The 13,718-nt window shown below is 32.9% G+C and overlaps 1 protein-coding gene across 1 annotated transcript; it reads left to right on the top strand.

The window, feature by feature from the left end:
* Positions 1-4,654: 4,654 nt before the first annotated feature.
* LOC149033534 (uncharacterized) lies at positions 4,655-5,314 on the top strand. Its single transcript, XM_089177009.1, has one exon. It carries the CDS (start codon positions 4,655-4,657, stop codon positions 5,312-5,314), a length of 660 nt encoding a protein of 219 aa, XP_089033135.1.
* Positions 5,315-13,718: the final 8,404 nt, after the last annotated feature.

Below are 13,718 nucleotides of genomic sequence, written 5' to 3'. Positions count from 1 at the left end.
CGTAATGGCATTGCAAAACAGCTCGAACAGCTCGAACAAAAACGGCTAGTTTTAGAATCGGGTTTAACACACTTCGAAAATCTAATCCAAGAAGGAAATTTAAGTAAACAGGAAATAAGAAGGCGTTACGAACGACTTACTCAGCTAGTAGAGAAATACGAGACCTTGTATGAAAAGTGCGTTACTGCTATCAACGAAGCAGGAGGAGTCGATAGTTTAACTTCAATCATAGAGAGATATTGCGCGATCGGAGACAAACTTCATTCAAACGATACCGCCACCGTTAACAACCCGAATAACGCTGACGAAAGCAACGATATCACGAAAACCCGCGATCAACAAATACCATTACGGCGCATTGAGATCCCGCAATTCGACGGGAATATAGGGAAATGGATCCCATTTAAATCTAGCTTTTTAACCCTCGTAGACACGCGTAGTGATATATCGGATTTAGAAAAACACGTATACCTTCGCGACTCCCTTCGCGGCGAAGCCCTTCAAACGATCGAACATTATCAATTAACTGGGGAAAAATATAAGGACGCGTGGGGAGCTTTACTGAAGGCGTTCGATGTACCACGGATACTATTAGCTCGGGTAATCGACGCGTTAATCGACATACCCCGACCGAAGGCCGGATCAGCAAAGGACGTAACTGCATTCTTGAACGAACTGCGTTCTCACATCTCCACACTCGAGACATTTAATGTAAGTTCGGTGGTCTGGCCAGTACGCCTCGCTGAACGCGCGTTACCCCCCGAAATGCTACAAGAATGGAATAAACAGATAGATTCCGACGAATATCCGACTATCGAGCAATTCTTTAATTTTTTAACCCGATATGCGCGCGCGTGTGCTCCGCTGGAGACGTCATCAACATCCGCGAACCTCGAGCCCCACGCGAAACGTGGATATCCCGAGAAGATGAATTTACGACCACGAAAACGACAGGACACACGTCCGACACGCACATTTCTTACTCGTACCGTGATGAAGTGTATTCTTTGTAGACGAGCTGACCACCCCTTTATATCGCTGCCCTCGATACAATAACATGACGAAACAAAATAGATTGACAGTGGTCAAACGTCATAGATTATGTCAGAATTGCTTACAGACGCATCGAGGTCCATGGAACGCTTCCCATTGCCAAGTCTGTAAACGACCCCATCATACATCACGACATAGGAATACTAGCCAACGGAAGGCCGCGATACAGAAGACCACGACCTCCGCGAAGCAGGAGACCGCGTCAACATCCCAAACTGAACCCACCCCCACGTGACTCACTCCGATCTTTAATAGCAACGCGCGCGGTGTACCGAATCAACTCCTTATGAGCGCGATGTGCCGCGTAAGAAGGAAAGGCGGAACTTTCAGACTATGTCGGGCGCTATTAGATACGTGTGCCGCCGCACACTTCATCACCGAGAAAGTCGCGAGAGACCTACGTTTGCCGATCAAACCATATTCGATCCCTATTCATGCTATCAACGACACCACAACTCAAACGGCGGGCGTTATCGAGATAAACATTCGATCACTAGATAACGAATATAGTCGAAACCTTTCACTACTTATCGTTCCAAAGATAGCTGATCAGGTGCCCAGCGAAATCTTCCCGCGAGAACTCATTAAAAGCCCGTCCGATCGAAAACTGACAGATCCTCAGTTCCATTTACCACGACCGGTCGATATCTTGATAGGCTCTGGAGCAACATTAGCGCTCATGACAATAGGACAAGTTTCTTTATCACCAGGATGCGGCGATCCGACACTCCAGAAAACACTATTAGGTTGGGTAGTCGCCGGGGGAATCGAATCTAACGATCATAAGAGAAATCATACGTTTTTTGCGACAACCGAATTGAAGGAACAATTAGAAAAATTTTGGTTATTGGAGGAAGCGAATATAACGCGATCGGAGTCGGAAAACGAAATAGACTGCGAAAATCATTACGTCTAAAACACCAAGCGCGATGAATCAGGTATATGAGGTATTGATGAATCAGGTATCATGATATATTGTGCGTTTACCTTTTCGCGAAGAAGGAGACCGCGTCGACATCGCAAATGAACCCACCCTTACGCGACTAACACCGAGTCTCATGTCAATTCGCACGGTGTACTGAATCAATTTCTCCTGAGTATCATGTATCGTGTAAGAAAGGGAGACGGAACTCTCAGACAACGTCGGGCGGTATTAGATACGCGTGCCGCCGCACACTTCATTACTGAGAATTTCGCGAAAGAGTCACGCTTAGTGATCAAATCATATTCGAGTTCCATGCACGCTATCAACTATACCGGAACTCGATCGAAAGACGTTATCGAGATAACCATTCGATCATTAGACGATAAATATGGGCGGAACTTTTCGCTACTCATCGTTCCTAAGATAACGCGATCGAATTCAGTAAACAAAATAGAAGGCAAAGTCATTATGTCTAAGTTGCGAAACACTATGAATCGTAAAGATATATCGTGCGTGTACCCTTCGGCGAAGAAAGCCACGATTACAGTCACCTACGCGGTATAGTCAGTTCCGTAATCTCCGGAAGAAATTACACGCGAATATCGAACTCCGGAAGGAATATGAACAGATTACACATAAATACATCGATTTAGGATATATGTCGATCGTCAAAAACGAACCTATAGGAAGTTGCTATCTTCCCCACCACGCGGTTATCAAATCAGCTAGCACGACAACAAAGGTGCGGGTCGTATTCGACGCCTCCGCGAAAAATGATTAGAGACTTTCTCTCAACGACACCTTATTAGTCGGACCTACAATACAAGACACATTAGTAGAACATTTATTACGATTCCGGACATATCGGTACGTATTAACAGCGGATATTGAGAAAATGTATCGGCAAATATAGATTCATCCAGACGATCGCCAATATCAACGGATATTTTGGTGACATAACGAACAGATTCGCACGTTCGAACTTAATACGGTAACATTCGGAATAGCGTCAGCACCGTTTCTTGCCATACGAACCATCAAACAACTCGCGAAGGATAAAGGTGCTAATTATCCACTCGGAGCCGAAATACTTAACCGCGATCTATATGTAGACGACCTCATTACGGGAACTAATAATATCGAAACCCTCGGAAGGATACGCGATCAGACTATTGAAATGTTAAAACGAGGCGGTCTTAATATATGACAGTGGGCGTCTAACTTCCGACCGGTACTCGAAAATTTAGACATAAAAAACATCGATGTCGAGCTCTGCTCTGGGGAAAATCCTATTTTAAAGACATTCGGTATTTCATGGAACGCACATCATGATTGTTTTATTTACTCCGTCGCGCCAGTAGATATTCGCGAAAGAATTACCAAGCGACGAATTCTATCCGAAGTCGCAAAGATCTTTGATCCACTCGGACTTCTAGGACCCGTCATTCTAACAGCCAAAATCTTCATCCAAGATTGCTGGAAAACACACATCGACTGGGATGAATCGGTACCCAATACGTTACACACCTCGTGGATAAAGTTCGCAGAACAATTGACATTAATTGACAGTTTAACAATAGAAAGACGCATCACACTCGACGACCCGATTGACGTGCAGGTGCATGGTTTTTGTGACGCGAGTCAATCTGGTTACGGCGGCTGCTTATATGTAAGATCGCGAAATAAATTCGGTAACACATATGTACGTCTACTTTGCGCGAAAGGTCGTGTCGCTCCCCTTAAGGATACCACTATACCACGTTTAGAGCTATGCGGAGCATTAACACTCGCGCGATTATATAGAGAAGTCCGAACTGCCGGCGGATTGAAACCCGACAAGATAACCTTTTGGTCCGATTCGATGATTGTACTGGGTTGGCTGAAAAGAGACTCCATTACGTTAAAATTATACACGGCGAATCGCGTGCGCGAAATACACGAAATCTGTGAAAATATCATATGACGACATGTGCGATCCGAGGACAACCCAGCGGACGCTTTATCTAGGGGACAACTTCCGCGCGATTTTTTGAGGAACGAGGCATGGTTCCATGGACCACCCTGGCTCGCGCGACCAGAGACTGAGTGGCCCAACCCGACGGAAGGGGAAATTCTCGAATTACCGGACGTAAAGGAATTGTCGGTTTTAACGACGCGAATCGAATCCGGAAATGTATTTCAGCGATTCTCCGATTACGCGCGATTATTGAAAATTGTAGCTCGATGCCGACGATGGCATAAAACTAACTCGTATAAGGGAGAATTGTCGACGGCGGAAATAACAGAAACGGAACGACGCGTTTTAAAGATCGTACAAGGCGAACAATTTCACGCTGAAAGGGAAAGAGTAGAAACAGCGGGGGGAGTCAAGAGCACAAGACTAGCCGCGTTAGATCCGATCCTCGACGAAGAAGGCTTAATTCGAGTGGGGGCCGACTTCGAAACGCGAATTTAAGTTTCTATGAGAGATGTCCGATATTATTGTCCTCACATCATCACGTCACTGATCTCCTTATCCGAAAATTCCACGAACAAAATTTTCACACTGGCATACAGACTACCCTCTATGCTCTTCGACAACGGTTTTGGCTTCTCGACGGTAAGAATCAAGTGCGAAGAATCGTACGTTATTGCGTGCGTTGCATTCGATTCCGTGCATCCGGCATCCGATATAAAATGGGGGATTTGCCAGGCTCTCGAGTGCAGGAAACCACTGCATTCTCCCATGTCGGAGTAGATTTTTTCGGGCCGATCTACGCGAAGGAAAAGAAATACCGTAATAAGGGTCGCGTTAAAATATACGGGTGTATCTTCATTTGTATGACTATAAAGGCGGTACATATTGAATTAGTCAGCGATCTGACTACGGATGCTTTCTTGGCCGCGTTCAGGCGATTTGTGGGTCGAAGAGCTGTTCCAACTCACGTTTATTCTGATAACGGAACCAACTTCGTCGGGGCTAATAACCAGTTAAGGGAGCTATACGCCCTGATGGAATCGAACGAATATAAAACTAAGGTCCGTGATTTCGCGATAGATCATAGGATATCGTGGCATTTCAATCCACCCCTCTCACCTCACTTTGGCGGTTTATGGGAAGCAGCGGTTAAATCTTTCAAACATCACTTTAAACGGGTCGTCGGGGAACTTCTCTTCACGTATGAAGAACTAACTACCTTCGCGATCGAAATCGAAGCTATCTTAAATTCACGCCCATTATGCCCCATCTCGTCAGATCCGAATGACGTGACAGCACTAACACCCGCACATTTTTTAGTTGGAAGACCTATCACGACATTACCGGAGGAAGATTATGTTCAAACTCCAGCCAATTGACTGTCCTCCTGGAAACATATCACGAAAGTGCGACAAGATTTCTGGCGACGCTGGCATATTGAGTATCTACGAGAACTGCAGAAACGACAAAGGTGGATACAACCCAAGCAGAAAATCGAAAAGGATACCGTCGTCGTTCTCATCGACAAGAATCAACCTTGCATGAGATGGCCGTTAGGCCGGATCGTGAACATACATCCAGGAGAAGACGATGTAGTACGAGTGGTCACCGTGAAGACGGTCCACGGAATTGTCAAGCACAATGTAACAACTATTTGTTCATTGTTAAATCATTGTTAACTTTTTCTATTGTCTTTAAGACCCAACGGTTCCCTTGTACGTACAAGAAAGTCGCCTGGCCAGCGATAATTCGAGAATGCTGACCAAGTCAGCAAAAATACGCTGAGCGATTCAGCGAATACGTCTAGCGTTATATCATACACAATCAAATGAACATGTTCGATAACTTGTACAACTAGCGATATACTTAACTGATTCAATGACCTAGGTCGAAAGCATTGTAAATCGATGATAATAAGCGAACAACACAACACATGTATTAAGAATATCATTGATCGTTACACTCTCAACGGGGGGGAGTATGTACGATCCAAAAGGATCATACGGTAACTAGCAGTATTCAAAATTCGCGCGCATCCACCTCCATCGATTAAAGGTCTCGATCGATACTCATGGTGAGCATCGATCAACTACTAGTAACTACCGAAGCGCCCTTCTAGTCTCCCCCACCTCTCGCCTCCCCACTTCCTAAACCCAGTCCGTACGACCTGCGGGGCCAGTACAAAAGGACATTCTTCCAGTCCATTATAGAAAGCCTGTGAATACATATCGAAATCAAGGAATTAAGTTAAGTTAGTTAAGGAACGTAAGGGAAGCGAGCGAGAGGTGAGATCTTTCCATTATATACATTTTATATCGACGGTATTTTCCCGCGTGGTAATACCACGTGGTGGACTCTCATTTTTATAATTAAACAACATCCAGGGTTTTTATGCCGCAAGGCTTTTCCCTGACGAGCCAATAAAAAAAGGCATTGTTTCTTTGTTTGGCTCAATCACGTGTTTTATTTTACACCTTAACCTAATCCATTATTCTCCACTTCATAGCATACAATTAATGATCAGAGGAATTTTCATTGAAGAATCTTTTGGTCAGAACAATATTTGTAAAATCGCACTATCTTTCTTAGTTTATGAGATTTTTAAAAAAATGTAAAAAAAGGTGGGAATTTGTATTTTATTTTTTTTAAATATCTCGAAAAGTAAGGGAGATACAATATCTTTGTATAAAATCTTTTTCGTAGGAAATAAAAATGTCTACAAAACAATATTTTTAAAATCGCTCTATCTTTCTTAGTTTTTGAGATATTTAAAAAAAAAAAGAAAAAAAGGTGGGAATCTTTTATTTATTTTTTTAAAATATCTCGAAAAGTAAGAGGGATACAATATCTTTGTATAGAATCTTTTTTGTACGTAATAAAATAGTTCACAAAACATAATATTTGCAAAATCGCACTATCTTGCTTAGTTTTTGAGTTATTTTAAAGAATGTAAAAAAGGTGGGAATTAGTTTTTTATTTTTAAAATATCTCAAAAAGTAAGGGAGATACACTATCTTTTTATAAAATTTTTTTTGTAGGAAATAAAATTGTCTACAAAAAAGTCTAAAAGTCTAAAAAGGTTGGAATCTGTTTTTTATTTTTTTAAATATCTCAAAAAGTAAGGGAGATACAATATCTTTGTATAAAAACTTTTTCGTAGGAAATAAAAATGTCTACCAAAACATAATATTTGTAAAATCGCTCTATCTTGCTTAGTTTTTGAGATATTTTAAAAAATGTAAAAAAGGTGGGAATTAGTTTTTTATTTTTAAAATATCTCGAAAAGTAAGGAAGATTTAAGATCTTTGTAAAAAAATTTTTGTAGGAAATAAAATTGTCTACAAAGCATAATGATTGTAAAATCGCTCTATCTTGCTTAGCTTTTGAAATATTTTAAAAAATGTAAAAGAAGGTGGGAATCTGTTATTTATTTTTTAAATATCTCGAAAAGTAAAGGAGATACAATATCTTTGTATAGAATCTTTTTGTGTAGGAAATAAAAATGTCTACAAAACATAATATTTTTAAAATCGCTCTATCTTGCTTAGTTTATGAGATATTAAGAAAAAAGAAAAAAGGTGGGAATCTTTTATTTATTTTTTTAAAATATCTCGAAAAGTAAGAGGGATACAATATCTTTGTATAGAATCTTTTTTGTACGTAATAAAATAGTTCACAAAACATAATATTTGCAAAATCGCACTATCTTGCTTAGTTTTTGAGTTATTTTAAAGAATGTAAAAAAGGTGGGAATTAGTTTTTTATTTTTAAAATATCTCAAAAAGTAAGGGAGATACACTATCTTTTTATAAAATTTTTTTTGTAGGAAATAAAATTGTCTACAAAAAAGTCTAAAAGTCTAAAAAGGTTGGAATCTGTTTTTTATTTTTTTAAATATCTCAAAAAGTAAGGGAGATACAATATCTTTGTATAAAAACTTTTTCGTAGGAAATAAAAATGTCTACAAAACATAATATTTGTAAAATCGCTCTATCTTGCTTAGTTTTTGAGATATTTTAAAAAATGTAAAAAAGGTTGGAATTAGTTTTTTATTTTTAAAATATCTCGAAAAGTAAGGAAGATTTAAGATCTTTGTAAAAAACTTTTTTGTAGGAAATAAAATTGTCTACAAAGCATAATGATTGTAAAATCGCTCTATCTTGCTTAGCTTTTGAAATATTTTAAAAAATGTAAAAGAAGGTGGGAATCTGTTATTTATTTTTTTAAAATATCTCGAAAAGTAAAGGAGATACAATATCTTTGTATTTTATCTTTTTCGTAGGAAATAAAATTTTCTAGAAAACATAATATTTTGGAAATCGCTCTATCTTGCTTAGTTTTTGAGATATTTAAAAAAAAAAGGAAAAAAAAATTAGAATCTGTTTTTAATTTTTTTTAAATATCTCAAAAAGTAAGGGAGATACAATATCTTTGTATAAAATCTTTTTCGTAGGAAATAAAAATGTCTACAAAACATAATATTTTTAAAATCGCTCTATCTTGCTTAGTTTTTGAGATATTTAAAAAAAAAGGAAAAAAGGTGGGAATATTTTATTTATTTTTTTAAAATATCTTGAAAAGTAAGGGAGTTACAATATCTTTGTATAGAATCTTTTTTGTAGGTAATAAAATAGTTCACAAAACAAAATATTTGTAAAATCGCTCTATCTTGCTTAGTTTTTGAGATATTTTAAAAAATGTAAAAAAGGTGGGAATTAGTTTTTTATTTTTAAAATTTTTCGAAAAGTAAAGAAGATTTAAGATCTTTGTAAAAAACTTTTTTGTAGGAAATAAAATTGTCTACAAAACATAATGATTGTAAAATCGCTCTATCTTGCTTAGCTTTTTAAATATTTTAAAAAATGTAAAAAAAGTTGGTAATCCGTTTTTTATTTTTTTAAAATATCTCGAAAAGTAAGGGAGATACAATATCTTTGTAAGAAATCTTTTTTGTAGGAAATAAAATTGTCTTCAAAGGATAATATTTGTAAAATCGCACTATCTTTCTTAGTTTATGAGATTTTTAAAAAAATGTAAAAAAAGGTTTGAATTTGTATTTTATTTTTTTTAAATACCTCGAAAAGTAAGGGAAATAAAATATCTTTGTATAAAATCTTTTTTTTAGGTAATAAAATAGTTCACAAAACATAATATTTGTAAAATCGCACTATCTTGCTTAGTTTTTGAAATATTTTAAAAAATGTAAAAAAAGGTGGTAATCCGTTTTTTATTTTTTTAAAATATTTCGAAAAGTAAGGGAGATACAATATCTTTGTAAGAAATCTTTTTTGTAGGAAATAAAATTGTCTACAAAACATAATATTTTTAAAATCGCTCTATCTTACAAAGCTTTTAAGATATTTTAAAAAATGTAAAAAAAGGTGGGAATCTGTTTTTTATTTTTTTTAAATATCTCAAAAAGTAAAAGAGATACAATATCTTTGTATAAAAACTTTTTCGTAGGAAATAAAATAGTTCACAAAACATAATATTTGTAAAATTGCACTATCTTGCTTAGTTTTGAGTTATTTAAAAGAATGTAAAAAAGGTGGGAATTAGATTTTTATTTTGAAAATATTTCGAAAAGTAAGGATGCATTAAGATTTTTGTAAAAACATTTTTTTAGGAAAGAAAATTGTCTACAAAACATAATATTTGTAAAATCGCTCTATCTCGCAAAGCTATTAAGATATTTTAAAAAATGTAAAAAAAGGTTATAATCTGTTTTTTATTTTTTTTAAATATCTCAAAAAGTAAGGGAGATACAATATCTGTGTATAAAAACTTTTTCGTAGGAAAAAAAAATGTCTACAAAACATAATATTTTTAAAATCGCTCTATCTTGCTTAGTTTTTGAGATATTTAAAAAAAAAAAAGAAAAAAAGGTGGGAATCTTTTATTTATTTTTTTAAAATATCTCGAAAAGTAAGAGGGATACAATGTCTGTGTATAGAATCTTTTTGTAGGTAATAAAAAAGTTCACAAATCATAATATTTGTAAAATCGCACTATCTCGCTTAGTTTTTGAGATATTGAAAAAAAAAGGAAAAAAAGGTGGGAATTCGTTTTTTATTTTTTTAAAATATCTCGAAAATCAAGGGAGATACACTATCATTGTATAGAATCTTATTTGTAGGAAATAAAATTGTCTACAAAACATAATATTTGTAGAATCGCTCTATCTTGCTTAGTTTTTGAGATATTAAAGAAAAAGGAAGAAAAGGCTAGAATTTGATTTTATTTTTTAAGTACATCTCGTAAAGTAAGGGAGATACACTATCTTTGTATAAAATCTTTTTTGAAGGAAATAAAATTGTCTACAAAACATAATGATTGTAAAATCGCTCTATCTTGCTTAGCTTTTAAAATATTTTAAAAAATGTAAAAAAAGTTGGGAATCTGTTTTTTATTTTTTTAAAATATCTCGAAAAGTAAGGGAGATACAATATCTTTGTATAGAATCTTTTTGTGTAGGAAATAAAAATGTCTACAAAACATAATATTTTTAAAATCGCTCTATCTTGCTTAGTTTATGAGATATTAAGAAAAAAGAAAGAAGAGGCTAGAATTCGATTTTTATTTTTTTAATACAACTCGTAAAGTAAGGAAGATACACTATCTTTGTATAGAATCTTTTTTGTAGGTAATAAAATAGTTCACAAAACATAATATTTGTAAAATTGCACTATCTTGCTTAGTTTTGAGTTATTTAAAAGAATGTAAAAAAGGTTGGAATCTGTTTTTTATTTTTTTAAATATCTCAAAAAGTAAGGGAGATACAATATCTTTGTATAAAAACTTTTTCGTAGGAAATAAAAATGTCTACCAAAACATAATATTTGTAAAATCGCTCTATCTTGCTTAGTTTTTGAGATATTTTAAAAAATGTAAAAAAGGTGGGAATTAGTTTTTTATTTTTAAAATATCTCGAAAAGTAAGGAAGATTTAAGATCTTTGTAAAAAACTTTTTTGTAGGAAATAAAATTGTCTACAAAGCATAATGATTGTAAAATCGCTCTATCTTGCTTAGCTTTTGAAATATTTTAAAAAATGTAAAAGAAGGTGGGAATCTGTTATTTATTTTTTTAAAATATCTCGAAAAGTAAAGGAGATACAATATCTTTTTATTATATCTTTTTCGTAGGAAATAAAATTTTCTAGAAAACATAATATTTTGGAAATCGCTCTATCTTGCTTAGTTTTTGAGATATTTAAAAAAAAAGGAAAAAAAATTAGAATCTGTTTTTAATTTTTTTTAAATATCTCAAAAAGTAAGGGAGATACAATATCTTTGTATAAAATCTTTTTCGTAGGAAATAAAAATGTCTACAAAACATAATATTTTTAAAATCGCTCTATCTTTCTTAGTTTTTGAGATATTTAAAAAAAAAAGAAAAAAAGGTGGGAATCTTTTATTTATTTTTTTTTAAAATATCTCGAAAAGTAAGAGGGATACAATATCTTTGTATAGAATCTTTTTTGTACGTAATAAAATAGTTCACAAAACATAATATTTGCAAAATCGCACTATCTTGCTTAGTTTTTGAGTTATTTTAAAGAATGTAAAAAAGGTGGGAATTAGTTTTTTATTTTTAAAATATCTCAAAAAGTAAGGGAGATACACTATCTTTTTATAAAATTTTTTTTTGTAGGAAATAAAATTGTCTACAAAAAAGTATAAAAGTCTAAAAAGGTTGGAATCTGTTTTTTATTTTTTAAATATCTTAAAAAGTAAGGGAGATACAATATCTTTGTATAAAAACTTTTTCGAAGGAAATAAAAATGTCTACAAAACATAATATTTGTAAAATCGCTCTATCTTGCTTAGTTTTTGAGATATTTTAAAAAATGTAAAAAAGGTGGGAATTAGTTTTTTATTTTTAAAATATCTCGAAAAGTAAGGAAGATTTAAGATCTTTGTAAAAAACTTTTTTGTAGGAAATAAAATTGTCTACAAAGCATAATGATTGTAAAATCGCTCTATCTTGCTTAGCTTTTGAAATATTTTAAAAAATGTAAAAGAAGGTGGGAATCTGTTATTTATTTTTTTAAAATATCTCGAAAAGTAAAGGAGATACAATATCTTTGTATTATATCTTTTTCGTAGGAAATAAAATTTTCTAGAAAACATAATATTTTGGAAATCGCTCTATCTTGCTTAGTTTTTGAGATATTTGAAAAAAAAGGAAAAAAAAATTAGAATCTGTTTTTAATTTTTTTTAAATATCTCAAAAAGTAAGGGAGATACAATATCTTTGTATAAAATCTTTTTCGTAGGAAATAAAAATGTCTACAAAACATAATATTTTTAAAATCGCTCTATCTTGCTTAAATTTTGAGATATTTAAAAAAAAAGGAAAAAAGGTGGGAATATTTTATTTATTTTTTAAAAATATCTTGAAAAGTAAGGGAGTTACAATATCTTTGTATAGAATCTTTTTTGTAGGTAATAAAATAGTTCACAAAACAAAATATTTGTAAAATCGCACTATCTTGCTTAGTTTTTGAGATTTTTAAAAAAATGTAAAAAAAGGTTTGAATTTGTATTTTATTTTTTTTTAAATACCTCGAAAAGTAAGGGAAATAAAATTTCTTTGTATAAAATCTTTTTTTTAGGTAATAAAATAGTTCACAAAACATAATATTTGTAAAATCGCACTATCTTGCTTAGTTTTTGAAATATTTTAAAAAATGTAAAAAAAGGTGGTAATCCGTTTTTTTTTTTTTTAAATATTTCGAAAAGTAAGGGAGATACAATATCTTTGTAAGAAATCTTTTTTGTAGGAAATAAAATTGTCTACAAAACATAATATTTGTAAAAATCGCTCTATCTCGCAAAGCTATTAAGATATTTTAAAAAATGTAAAAAAAGGTTATAATCTGTTTTTTATTTTTTTTTAAATATCTCGAAAAGCAAGGGAGATACACTATCATTGTATAGAATCTTATTTGTAGGAAATAAAAATGTCTACAAAACATAATATTTTTAAAATCGCTCTATCTTGCTTAGTTTATGAGATATTAAGAAAAAAAGAAAGAAAAGGCTAGAATTCGATTTTTATTTTTTTAATACAACTCGTAAAGTAAGGAAGATACACTATCTTTGTATAGAATCTTTTTTGTAGGTAATAAAATAGTTCACAAAACATAATATTTGTAAAATTGCACTATCTTGCTTAGTTTTGAGTTATTTAAAAGAATGTAAAAAAGGTGGGAATTAGATTTTTATTTTTAAAATATTTCGAAAAGTGAGGATGCATTAAGATTTTTGTAAAAACATTTTTTTTAGGAAAGAAAATTGTCTACAAAACATAATATTTGTAAAATCGCTCTATCTCGCAAAGCTATTAAGATATTTTAAAATATGTAAAAGAAGGTGGGAATCTGTTATTTATTTTTTTTAAATATCTCGAAAAGTAAAGGAGATACAATATCTTTGTATAGAATCTTTTTTCGTAGGAAATAAAATTTTCTAGAAAACATAATATTTTGGAAATCGCTCTATCTTGCTTAGTTTTTGAGATATTTAAAAAAAAAGGAAAAAAAATTAGAATCTGTTTTTAATTTTTTTTAAATATCTCAAAAAGTAAGGGAGATACAATATCTTTGTATAAAATCTTTTTCGTAGGAAATAAAAATGTCTACAAAACATAATATTTTTAAAATCGCTCTATCTTGCTTAGTTTTTGAGATATTTAAAAAAAAAGGAAAAAAGGTGGGAATATTTTATTTATTTTTTTAAAATATCTTGAAAAGTAAGGGAGTTACAATATCTTTGTATAG

This window comes from Polistes dominula, unplaced genomic scaffold (assembly GCF_049000335.1).
Source record: "Polistes dominula isolate Pdom_NZ unplaced genomic scaffold, Pdom_raw_medaka contig_310, whole genome shotgun sequence".
Taxonomy (NCBI): domain Eukaryota; kingdom Metazoa; phylum Arthropoda; class Insecta; order Hymenoptera; family Vespidae; genus Polistes; species Polistes dominula.
This window is presented reverse-complemented; position numbering and strand designations above follow the sequence as displayed.

What these genes read in the sequence shown, in the direction of transcription:
- LOC149033534 (XM_089177009.1), top strand. Translation starts at nt 4,655, where the DNA reads ATGGGGGATTTGCCAGGCTCTCGAGTGCAGGAAACCACTGCATTCTCC.